Source organism: Daktulosphaira vitifoliae, unplaced genomic scaffold (genome assembly GCF_025091365.1).
Source record: "Daktulosphaira vitifoliae isolate Bord-2020 unplaced genomic scaffold, ASM2509136v1 Scaffold_4, whole genome shotgun sequence".
Lineage (NCBI taxonomy): Eukaryota > Metazoa > Arthropoda > Insecta > Hemiptera > Phylloxeridae > Daktulosphaira > Daktulosphaira vitifoliae.
In genome coordinates, this window is record NW_026099575.1 from 4,177,451 (window position 1) to 4,190,431 (window position 12,981).

Below are 12,981 nucleotides of genomic sequence, written 5' to 3' on the forward strand. Positions count from 1 at the left end.
TTCTTTTAATTTATTGCTCAGTTGCTAATTTCGAACTTTTCAAAATTATTATTATTTATTTCATGAATAGTGTACTTTAAAATTGTATATAGATTTTTATAATTTGAGTAAAAATGCTCATTTGCTAATGTGATTTACACATAATATAAGAATAAAAAATATTTAGTACTCTTACGTTCAATATTATAACTTAATAAAAAATTATATGCATAATTTTATGAGCAGAATTATTAAAAAGCATAATTCAGGCTAAAAAAATTGTTTATTTTTAAAACTATGAACACGCCAAGCGAAAATAAATATTTACTTTGTATAACTTAGTTATTACTATCTCGAGTCTCGAAGTGAATTTTTCATTAATTGAAATTTACGCGTGTGATCAGCAATCTGTAGTCATGTCAAACCCAACCGAACAAAAGAAGACACGTCAGAAGTCTGTTAAATAAGTTTAAATTCTTGAGAACTGTAAGCAGTGTACAATATTTGAACATACAAATTATACAAATTGAAACGCACAGTAGCTATACGTCATCGACATTTTATTATTTTATAGATTCTGAAAAAAAGTGCATCTAGCGTTCTAGCGGATATTCAAATTTATAGAGAAAATGTTGCGTCTACTGCAAAACGTTCTTCACAGAAAAATACACGAGTTTCGCAAGTTTGCACTTCCGATACTATTTTACAGAGTTCCCCAAAATCATATTGTGCGTAGGTACAACTTAAAACACTTAATATAACTTGTAGGTAATTATTTGTAGGGCCTTAATACTTCAGCATGCATACCAAATCCAAACTATGAACTAACGAAAATGTCAAATCCGACGGTGAGGTATATCGAATAAAATATTCAAGTGCCGAAGGATTTACATAGTAACGTTATTTGAAAAAAATAATGAATTTATTGATCTTAAGGCAACCGAACAAAGCGTAGAGAGTCGAGATAATAACGAAATTAACGTACTGTCTGTTTTGATATAAACTTTTAGTGAAAAACTTGAGAGATTGCAATCTAAGCGCGTTGCAAACGCGGCGGAAATAAACAAACAAGAAAAATCCTTAAAACATTTTATTGAGAATGGTAATATGTTGGGTAAAATCCAGGAAGATATTCGAAAGGAATTGATGTCTAGTCAATGTAATGTCTACAAGCAGACTTCATTTAGCAGTCAGGAAGACGATAGCTTTATTACTGACCGTTTTATTTCGCCAAACATTTTTTCCGATTCCGACAAAAGTCCTAATGCTGAAAATATTTTTAGTTTAAGTGATTCGATTCCATGTGATATTTTACCTGGTGGCGAACAAAGTTCAAACGATAGTCATCGTTCCATGGAAACGAATGTTCACTCAGAACTTGGAGCCAATTCAGCTGCCGGCCAAACGCCACATAGGAGTGAACAGGATGTTAAAAACAAATCTAGCCTCATTGTTTATAAATTACCATACTGTGAACCTTCAACTAGTCGAGAGGTTATAGAACATAACGGCAGAATTCTTGCGTCCATGAGGTGGGAAGCCGAAATGGAGACGGTCGCTGCAGGTAAGTGAAATGTCATGAAACACAGCGTCGATAACGCTAACCCGCTGCTCGCCTTTTATAAATCTTTAAGTGCTAATATCTTAAAAAGTAATATTACAAAACTCGAATTGATCAGCTTTAAAATACAGTTAAAATTCTACAAAGATAAAAGAGAGTAATACAGTTAATAACCATTATAAGGAATTTTTTCTTCTGATGACACAAGTGACGATTATAAAGACACATTTGAATACTTCGAAAGTTTATCAAAATCAGATGATTATCTAGAATATTACTCTTTAATAGAATATTAAAAAAATAGTTACGTATATCGTAACTTTTACGTGACTAAAAATCAGGTAAGTAAATAGTTTTTAGTTCTCAGATTATAAGCTTTGGTTTTACTTCATTTTTTGTAATATCATAGTATGAAGATATAGATAATCATATTCTAATTTTTTTTGTTCAGTTTCTATTATAGTTTGAAAAATTAGTAAATTATGATGATGTAAGAAAACGAATAAATATAATTATATTTTATGTACACGTCTGTTAGAGAAGATAATATTATATTTAATATACATGTGTTTGCGATGTCCAAAACCTTAAGTTTCTAAAATTTGTCGGTATTTTTTGAGAAAAAAAGTTTATTACGATGGTTCTATATGCACCGAGTTAAATTATTAGGTATTTTTTCAAACAAATAACACACCTCGGATTTTAAAATGTAAAAAAAAAAAATATTAATTTCGCAACAATTATTTTTAATTTTAATAATCACTCGAATTATATATTACTAACAGTGTTAATAATTTATCATATTCATCATACCTCAGATATTAAAAAAAAATTTCAATTAGATTTAAACACGTTAAAATATTCAAAAGCTAGCAATTAAAGGTTATTGTAAACCCACAAAAAATATTTTAATAAAGTTTAACTTCAAAAACAAGAAGGAGTGGATACTTTGATAATATATTAAATCATAGAATATATTTTAACAGCATATTCATCTGAACAGATAAATTTATTTATAAAATATATAACTATGTTTATGGGACGTGGTGTTTGTGACATTGACATTTCGATAGGTGTCTTTGAATGTTTTAATATTGGCACGAATCTTGTCCCTAATACATAGCAGCATTTTTTTTGATTTGTTGACAGTTTTGATTCTAGACATACATGGCCGTGTCATAAATACCCTATCGTTGCCTTCGAAACCTAGTACGGTTTTTAACGATCTGTTCCATAGCGAAGTCCACTCCTTTCTTTTAATTAATTTTTAATAAACACAGGAGTATTGCTTTTTTCGAGAGACCATGAGATAAAGAAATCAAAACAAAAAAGTTAATTATGCACTCAGGATACAATTTTTGATCCTAGAAGATATCAATTGATTTAAAGTATTTCGTTTTTGAAGTAAGTCAATACATTTAAATTAAATTATTTATCTGGGTCTACAAACACCATGTGTTGTTAGTTTTTGAAAATATTTTTTATGAAAATATATTCATTATACATTTTTAATAGAACGCATTTGGGGTTTTTGAAAAAAAAATTAAACAAGTTTATTATTTATAAAATTATCTAAATGGAATACTATAAGTTACTTTACTAATATTAACACCTGTTACGAAACTAATGCTTTATTTTTCACAATTTATTTACGTGATTAATCAATATAGGAAAAATTATTGACTTTCAATTTTAAAAAGCTTCAAGTGCATTTAGATTTTAGTATTATTGTTTATTAAAAATATATATATGTTTGATTTGATAAAATAATAATTAATTTCCAACAATAAATTTTATCAATTATATTTCATCATTGGAAAACGAGTATTACTTGGATAATATTAAGGTAGTATAATAAAAGTTTAATTAAATTTTATTTTACTAACAATAATATATATTACATATGTTAATTATAAGCTAATATATAATAATAATCTAAATAGTAAACTGATGTTACAAAATATCTTATCAATTTGTAAACAAGAACCATTTAGGACGAAGAAGAATCTACAACAAGCACGTATGTAAGTAAAAAGCGCTTCATGCGTTCTTTCCTATGGTAATAGGTGTGTTTTTTTGTCGTATTATTTTTTTGTCTTATTTGGCTTCCCTTTTATTTGCAGATGCGGTTTTTCGCCCGTTCGGGTTTTTGTCCGCATTTAACTTAATTATTTTTAAAAAAATATAAATAAAGTTAACTTAAACAACTTAAAAACCTTGTCTTGTTTTTTCATAAGTATCTTAAATATTTATGTCTAAACTTAAATAATTATTACAGATTGGATATAAAATATTATAATTTTCTACTGATATTATTTACGTTTAAAATAAATGATTAATATCCAAATTTGATATGAAAAATTATATTTAATGATAATTTTGGAAATTGTAATACAATTTCCATGTAATTCAACTTCATACTATGGAGTATAAAACTATTTTTATTAACTAGTAAAAGAAAAGAAGCTTTTCATGAAATTTATAAAATTATTATTTAAATGAACTCAAATTGAACGTCCTCTGTGGTATTCACGCGGTTTCGTTGTTTTATTTTGTGTTAAGTCAGGCTATGTCGAGAAATTTAATAAGGTGAATGGACTGTATGAATGAATGTAGAATGAATTTTCAAAACATATAACAATTAAATGCATTATACATGAATCATAAAATCTTATATACTCCAATGTGGATAGGGAGGACACTCAATACTAATGCCATAATGGCGCTGATATAAACAAATAATAAACTATAAATGAGAGTAAGACTTAAAAATAAGATGAATAAACATTATACTTATCGACTAATTGAAACGGCTAATGATAATATTGAATATTGAAATGATCAAATGAATTTGAATGCCAGTAGCTGATTAACGTATACAATATGCTGTGAATGGTACTGTGATGTATCTCAGAATATATATATACCCAACAGCTATCTTTTAAGCGCACAAGGGTGTGACAATCGCTAAGGTGATATTTTTCTTTTTACAGCTAAACGAATACAAAATTACTGGCTCGTCAGCGCCATAGAGTATAAAGCTAAAAAACGCTAAGATGGCGTTTTTTAGCTTTTAACATAGAGAGAAGAACGACAACAATTCGGTGTAGCACAACGATAGCATAAGTAATCACAACACACAATTTCTCGACAGCACATTCGACTAATGTGTATCCAACATTATTTAAACATTTTGTTGTAGTATAAATTTTATACAAAAATTCCTTTATTATTTGTAAAAACGTAAAGAAAAAAACGGTAGCACAGTGGGGTATGAATTTTATATTTAATAATTTCAATGTAATTTTTACGGAGAAATTGTAAAAAATTATAAACTAATATATTTTGTTATTTCTACGACAAACATGAATAAAAATTAAAAAGGCTTGATGCAATACTTAAAAAACATTTTTTTTTCGCTTATAAATAAATACACTGGTCTACAAGGAACTTTCATCAGAAACAAATGTATACTTTTTAAAATCAACTTTCCTCAATGACTTTTTCTATTACTTCTAAATTTGATATTATTACTAATTATTAAAAAATTAGTATTTATATAGAAAAAAATTACTAAAAACAAAATAAAAATTTGGTTTCAAATTATTGCTGATTTTGATTTTTAATATCTTAAAAATAATCATTGTAAAATGTCATTTATACCCTATATTTTTTAGTCCTTTAAAGTTGTTTTTTTTTAATTAATATTAAAAATAAATAAATATATTACCATAACTGTTAGCTCATCTTCAAGTTTGAAATTGACATCAGTAATTACAAAATTTTATTAGAATTAAGTAATGGTATTAAGAATAATATGCTGTCAGGAAATTTTATAATTTCTATTTACAGTAAATTTATCAGATAAGTTCAATATTTTTTTTTATATTTTTATTATAATTGATCAATTAGATTGATATCATAGTCATCATTTCTAAGTAACTTTTGGTGATTAAAAAGATTGAAATTATTCAGAACTTAATTAATTTAAATGATTTACTTTAACTAAAAATCCACTCAAAACTTTGTTAAAAAATCTACTGAAATGAATGTATTATTAAATTTGATTATAATTATATAATTGTAAAAATCTATTGTTAAATTCAAGTGATACTAAAAATCATTTTTTTAGAAATGATTTATATAGCAACATGTTACCAAAAAAAAAAAAAATGGAATATTATAGACAGGTGGTAGCACACACAAATAGAATTAAAAAATTAATAAATTACAAAGTGAAAATTTTTTTAATGTAATTGATATCTATTATCTTATCAAACTTCAGTAGAAGAGAATGTAGGCTAAGTAACTTTTTAATTGATAGAGTAAATTTTTTTTTAATTTTTGATTGTAATATCTTCAACTAGATATGAATTGTAATAATTTGACGTTTCATTAGAAAAAGTAGGTCAAGTGAGAGCTGAGATAATAAATGATAGTCACAAAAAAAAACCTTTTAGTAAAATAATTTCAATATGTATTAGAAATGTCTTTTCACAGTGGAAGGCTACTGTGATGGGAATTCTTGATATTTATTGAAGTTATTGAATTTAAATGAGATAAAAATCAAATAAGTTGAAACATTTTTTTCTAACTCAAAAAGAACTAAGAAAAAATGCAAGAAATTTCATGGCCACAGGTGGGTCGAACCTCATATTTTAAGCGTGGAAGACAAGAGTGTTATCAACTTGGCAACCGTAAGTCACATTCGTCAGTTGATAAAAATGGCCATTTATGCTAGATCAAATATTTAAGTTATTTTTCTCGACTTTAAAGAAACAAAAAAATTTAAATAAGTTTGACTTTATACCCAAATAATATACGAAGTATATTTAAAATATATCTAAATGTATATATAAAAATGTCAGTATTTCCGGAAAATTTTCAAAAGTTAAGTTGAAAAGTTAATATCTTGAGGAAAAGTTATCATTTTGGACCTCCCTATGGGCAGATGAAGGGTTAGATTTTCAATAAATACCTAATGTATCTAGAAATAAAATTTGTTTCTATTCATCTATTTTTCAAAAAGTTATAGCAGTTTTAAGTAAAAAAGTTTAAAAAAAGTCGAAAATCACCGATTATTAAAATAGTAATTTTTTTTTTGAAAATTCTCCTATTTATAGAGAATACGTGATTATTTTTATTTTTTAAGAGTAATGTTTTCAACTAGATATGATTTGTGATATTTTAACGTATTGTTCATCAAAATCAGTCCAGTAAGAACTGAGAATAAAACAAAAAAGAAAACACAACATCTTAGTAAAATTAATACCACTCAGCTTCGCATCTAATCTAAAAGAAATATGTTTTGTAAAGCAAGAAAGAATATTGTATTTTCCAGAAAAAAATGATAGTGTTTTATTCTTGTTTATTTATTTATTTTTAATAAATCACTGAAAATTTAATAATTAATAGTTTTGCAAAATTACCTTTATGTTGTTAATTAAAATAAAAATAAAATCACTGTTTTTTTCGGTAATTACATTACACTAAAATGCCTTAAAAGTAGTATCGTCAATGTGCGGGCAAACCGCCGGTGCAAGTGGTGCATTGCACTGGAGCCCCGATTCTTTTAAATATTTGGGGGCCCCGATATTATGATAATTGGTACTTGGTAAAATGTATATTTTGTTTTTTCAAATGGTGTATTGAATTTTACTTTGAAAGTTTATTTAATTTATTCCCATCGATGGTGAATGGTAATTGTAAATGTTTGATCGATATTCGATTGTTTAGTATTTATTTTTCTAGTATATCAATTTTAAGTATAGTAAAAGAACAAACTAAAACTCTAAATATTAAAATGATAATTGACAATTTTGTCAATGCAAAGTCAAGGGAAAAATTTTTTCTAAAATAGAACATCTAAACATTTTACTTTTCACTATTATATTGAAGGCTGGCTTTATTCTGTAGATAATAATATACTATTATTTTTATTATATTTTGTACTCTATTATTTTGTAACNCTTTGATAGAGGAAGAAGAAGAAGTGTCTGCTTTTGATTTGGCTAATTTTTCTAAATCTCTTACTGGAGGAGAGAATTTTGACGAAGAAAACATTAATGAGTGGATAAATTGTGATGCCAATGATCCAGGATTTGAGCGTCTTAGTGATGAACAAATAGTAAGTGGAGCATTAGATACAGTTTCGGAAAGTGAAGGTGAAGAAGAAGAAAACGATGAAATAAATGATGTAAAGCAAGTGAGCCATGAAGAAGCTCTAAAACATATAGACGGGATCATTAAATATCTAGAAGAACAAGACGATACAACTCTGTGTGACAAAATGTTATTAAAAAAACTTCAATCACAAGTTAAAAAGAAGAGTTTTCAAACAAAGAAACAAAAACTTTTGACTGATTTTTTTAATTAATTATTTATTCATTTAACATTTATTTAAATATTAAATATTATTTATTTTAATAATTTATATTTATTATTATAAATATATTGTGAATAAATTTAAATAAATTCAATTTCAACTTAGTTTTTATTGTAAAATTTAATTTTGCGGATTATCCGCGGAATTCGTTTATCCGTGGATGTCCTGCCACCCTATTCCACGGATAATCGGGAGTTTACTGTATATAGTTATCATAATTGTATACTTGTGACTTTTTTTATAACATTTTTAAATTAGGGGCCCCTAAATTGTTTTCGCACCGGGGCCTTTAGAGTTTAAGATTCGGCACTGAGTATCTTTACTATAACTTGTATTTCAAGTTCAATTACTACCCAATACTGTTTAATATATACTAGAGGGGGACAAATACTTATCATACATATTTAAAATATAACCTTGAAATCATACTAAGTAAAATCTTGGCAGCAGTGTTAGCAAAATGATCAAAAGTATTGGTTATTGTCTTTTTTCAATAATTCATTTTACAATTTAACTAGAAAAATTATAAATAATCTTTTGGATTAAACTTTGGTAAATATTCTATTTATTTTTTCTTTTGTATTTATCTGTCATAATTAAAAAAAACTATAGTACATATTTATTATAATTTTAATTTAAGCTCATTTTCAAATTCAATAATAAATTTTTTTTAAGAAAATTGTTTTTTATTGTTTGATCTATTAGGCCAAAGTTAATACAACAAGTTTATAAGGAAAAATAAGTACGAAGTGTTATTGCTAAACATCTTTTAATAAGTAATATCATAGTAAAATTATATAAATTTTAAAATTTTGCTCTTGGAGTTACTTTTATATTCTAAATTAAGTTAAAGTAACATTTAAAGAAATTTTAAATGATTTACTATCCCCAAGAACCCCATTAAAGTAAATATTTTAAGTGATTTTAATCGAGACTATCATAAAGTTAAAAATTAATTTTTATCTATTAAATAATTTTTTTTTAAGTTGTGCAATTTTTTTTTAATTTTTTTTTAGTATCATCATCTTATAATAAAATTGCCGACTTGAATAATTAAATTTTGACTAATAAGTAATTGTAACACATCCCACTACCTCTGTCGTGGTTTTAATTCATTTCAACAAAATTTACTTATTCAAATTAAAATCCACTAAACAGCATTTTTTTTATCTTTTACATAAGAATCATTTCATTCCCAATTAAAATTTGTATTACTTGAGTATTGTTTTTTTTACAGTATAAGACATCGAAAATACAATTTTAAATATATCTTAGTTGAAGAGTTTTTCAATCAATCTCATTAATAGATACTTCCGTAACAATCTTAGCTTACATAACTGTTTTAATTGAATGAATTGTAACTATCCGCTTTGTCCTAATCATTTTGTTCGAACCTCTTCTTTTTTTTCTTAAATTGCATTTGTAATTTAAATAAACATTTATTACTATAATTACAGTTCATTAATTACACAAGATCATTGCATATATAAAGCCAACAACTGTTTAATTAATTTATATACTTTTATAATTCTATTAATTATAATATTTTGGAAAAAATGAGTATTTTTCTCACCATGGAAACTTTTACAAAACTGTTAAATTTATAAAATATGTTAATATCTTGTTATTATCGTGCTCGACTGCTAACTAAATGATAGCCCAGTTTCAACTGTACTTTCAGTTTATGATTACAAAATAATTTTGTTACCACTAATTAATTTATTCATTTTTAATTGTAGACTTTGAGATATTGTCATTATTCACTTTGCTTGGACTTCCCCTGTTATAGTCTAAAGTGTAGATCACAAATAATGGGAATTGTTTTTCAATAAATTATTGTTGTTAACAGTTTATAACTTATACATTTAAAGTATGTGTAAACATTAACGTAGTTTTTATAGACTGTGAGGGCTTCAATATCTATAAAAATATTTGTAGTACCTCAAGTGAATTGAATTTTTTTTTGTGGGGGGTAAAGCAATGTAACAATGTAGCTTCCGTCAAGTTATTTTTCCAAATTTAAAAACTAAATATTAGACTATATTACCATAGACAATTTTCATAAACTACGCTCATATTTATAAATAATTAGCAACATGATAAAAGTTCTCCTTAAAAAAATACATTTCGGTTGGATTAACCGAATATTCAGTTCCAATTGTTTTAATTGTAGTTGTTACTACATTAATCAATTATATGATTATTCTAACCGTATTTTTCCCTGCGTACTATATTTATGTATATTTCATAAAATGAAAATAATAACAGTGTTGTATAAATGTTATATTTGTTTAAAGATCTGAAAGGATTCTGTATGCATTAGCTTATATTATGTCAATTGTAATTTTGTAAATATATTATCCATTAACATTTCAATAGACTTTGATCACAATTGAAATGTATTATTAAGCCTATAATACAATAAATATTGAAAACTGTTATAATTTTTTAGATATGTTATCTAATTTAACCTTTGATTTTTCAGGCACATGTTTCCTAAATCTTAAAATATTTTGTTTGAATGAAACACTTAAAATTCCAACATTGTGCAGAACTCTTACAAAACAAAAAAAGGTAAACTTTTTACAATCATTTTTTATTTTAAGTATATTATATTTACAGTAATAAACTATAATTAAAATGTAAAATTTAGGCAAAAGCAAAAATGAACAAAAGTTTTGAAGTGCTTTTATTGTCGTATATGAAGTGTTCTGAAACTTACTGTGATAAATTTATTGATAAGAAAGTTCAATCGTCATAATTTTATATATTTATATATTATTTTTGTAAGTCAATAAGTTAATTAAATTTAATATACATACAAATTTAAAGTAATATTGAACATTCATACTTAAAACTTCACTGTGTTTTGAAAATGTTTAGCAAAAAATATAAGCAACTCCTTCTTTTCTAAAAAAAAGTTCTAAATATATCCCTGGAAAAAAGAAATATTTTGTGTACTCTATATTAATAGGAACCATTATTTTTTGTGTAATAATAAGATAGGATAAATTTCAACCAATTTTGTTAGACAATTTATTATTTTAAATTTTTTTCAGGTAAACGAAAACTTGAATTGAAATTATTTGTTATACTGCTATTTTCACATTAAGTTCAGTTTATTTATTTTGCCGAAATGTTCGATTATTTTTATGTGTATATGATTGGATTTTTAGACATTGCAAGTCTAGGATTAATAATGCCTGCGTTGGGTCGTCGTCTTAGAGAATTCGGCGCTTCTCACTTCCAAGTATCTTCTTTAGAGTCATTATTTTCAGGTCTACAAATGATCACAAGTCCAATAGCTGGAACGTTAAGTGACCGATATGGGCGAAAACAAATGCTAACATTATCTATGATAATAAGTGCCATGGGATTTTTCGCTATTGGTCATTGTTACACTTATATTTCAGTTGCAATTATACGGCTAATATTTGGTTTTTTAAAACATACACTTATGTTGGGCAGATCACTATTAGGAGATCATATTCCAAAAGAGCATTTGATTAATGCTCATGGAAAAATGAACAGTTTTGTATCATTAGCTTTCATGATTGCTCCAGTTATTGGTGGTCGTTTGTCAGAACAACCGAATGGTTTTTTCAGTATAGCCTGTTTAACCAGTTTACTTTGTGTTTTTAATGTTGCAATTATTGTTTTATTTGTACCTAATAAAAAAATAAAAACCAATAGTATACAAAAAGGTATGTTGAATAACTTTAAAGAATTAAATTGGTCTCTCTACTGGCCGTTATTAATTATGCGATTTATGTATATGGCTACAATATCTACAATTATGACAACTTTAGGTCTAGTATTAACTGAAACCTATAAGCTTAGCCCTTCTCAAGTTGGTTATGTTATATCATTTAATAGTTCTATAGGTGTAGTCACTGGATTTTTTGTATCTAAACTAGCCACTATTTTTAAGTCATATAGTACATTTAATAAATGTTTTTACAGCTTCTTATTGTTATCTTTTGGACATTTTTGTTTTTCATTTCAACCAAATTTAATGTATTATTTATTGTTTACAATCCCCGTGAGCGTTGGAGGCACATTAATCGAAGTTTTTTTAAATCAGTTATTATCTGAACATTGTAATGATAATAATAGGGGTTCACTGGAAGGTGCTATGTATAGTTTTTCCGCAATTGCACGTTTCATTACTCCCATGACAGTAGGTGTATCTATGGATAAATTTGGTGCACGAGGTGCATATCTATTTGCATCCACGGCTGCTTTATGTGGTGCTATTTTAGCAAAGTTTTATGATAATAAAAAAGTCATTAAAAAAATTCATAATTCATAGAATTATTCAAAATTACATTATGTATTTTGTATTAAATAAGTTTTAATTAAAAAATAAATTAATTGTTCTATTAAATGATATATTTGTTTTTATTTTTTGTTAAGTTGATCTTTAAATGTATATGGACTATTTTCAAAATTTGGTTGCGAACTTCATGATTTCACTTCATAAAAGTCTTGAACTATTAATTTTTAACTACAAATATATTTATATTTTTCGAGTGCATATTATAAATGTATATTTTAGGGTTATAAATACATTAATTATAAAATATTATGATTTTACTAACATTTTCAAATGAAAATATTTATGAAAATAACCATATTATTTAAAAATTGTATAATATTATAACTTCATCAAACAGAAAAGGGCAGAAAAATTTGGATGCTCGGAACAAGAAGATTGACTCCAGGGGTGCTCAAAGGATAGGAATTTCAATTCTCATTATAATAATCATCGCATGTTAAATATACATTACTATTATGATTTTCTGGGGTAGTAAAACATTTCTATAAAAAAAATGAGGTACATAAATTAGTTTAAACATTATACCTTAAAGTTAACAAAAGTTAATTAAAGAATTTATCAAAATATTTTAAACATTTCATTATAACAGTTTTATAAATCTTAAAAAACTGTAGTGCTTTAAATAAAATAAAAAATTGGGTTGATTTAATAAAAATATTAACAAATTAATATTTGATGAATTTGGACAACACAATATTTTATTTTTGGTGAAGAAAT

At 25.5% G+C, this 12,981-nt stretch overlaps 2 protein-coding genes across 9 annotated transcripts in view; both read left to right on the forward strand.

The window, feature by feature from the left end:
• LOC126905430 (LDLR chaperone boca) overlaps positions 1-12,981 on the forward strand; it is a 29,684-nt gene that overhangs the window by 11,192 nt on the left and 5,511 nt on the right. The gene's annotated exons all lie outside the window — the stretch shown is intronic.
• LOC126905428 (major facilitator superfamily domain-containing protein 9-like) lies at positions 1,527-12,315 on the forward strand. Of its 8 annotated transcripts, XM_050685103.1 has the most exons (6): positions 1,527-1,881; positions 2,690-2,749; positions 2,821-2,944; positions 10,411-10,499; positions 10,579-10,711; positions 10,985-12,315. In XM_050685103.1, exon 6 carries the CDS (start codon positions 11,062-11,064, stop codon positions 12,235-12,237), a length of 1,176 nt encoding a protein of 391 aa, XP_050541060.1. In that variant the 5' UTR covers positions 1,527-1,881; positions 2,690-2,749; positions 2,821-2,944; positions 10,411-10,499; positions 10,579-10,711; positions 10,985-11,061; the 3' UTR covers positions 12,238-12,315. The 8 variants fall into 8 exon arrangements, with proteins under 8 accessions (XP_050541060.1, XP_050541059.1, XP_050541055.1 ...); XM_050685102.1 differs by lacking the exon at positions 2,690-2,749; XM_050685099.1 differs by lacking the exons at positions 1,527-1,881; positions 2,690-2,749; positions 2,821-2,944 and adding exons at positions 7,516-8,477; positions 8,631-8,701.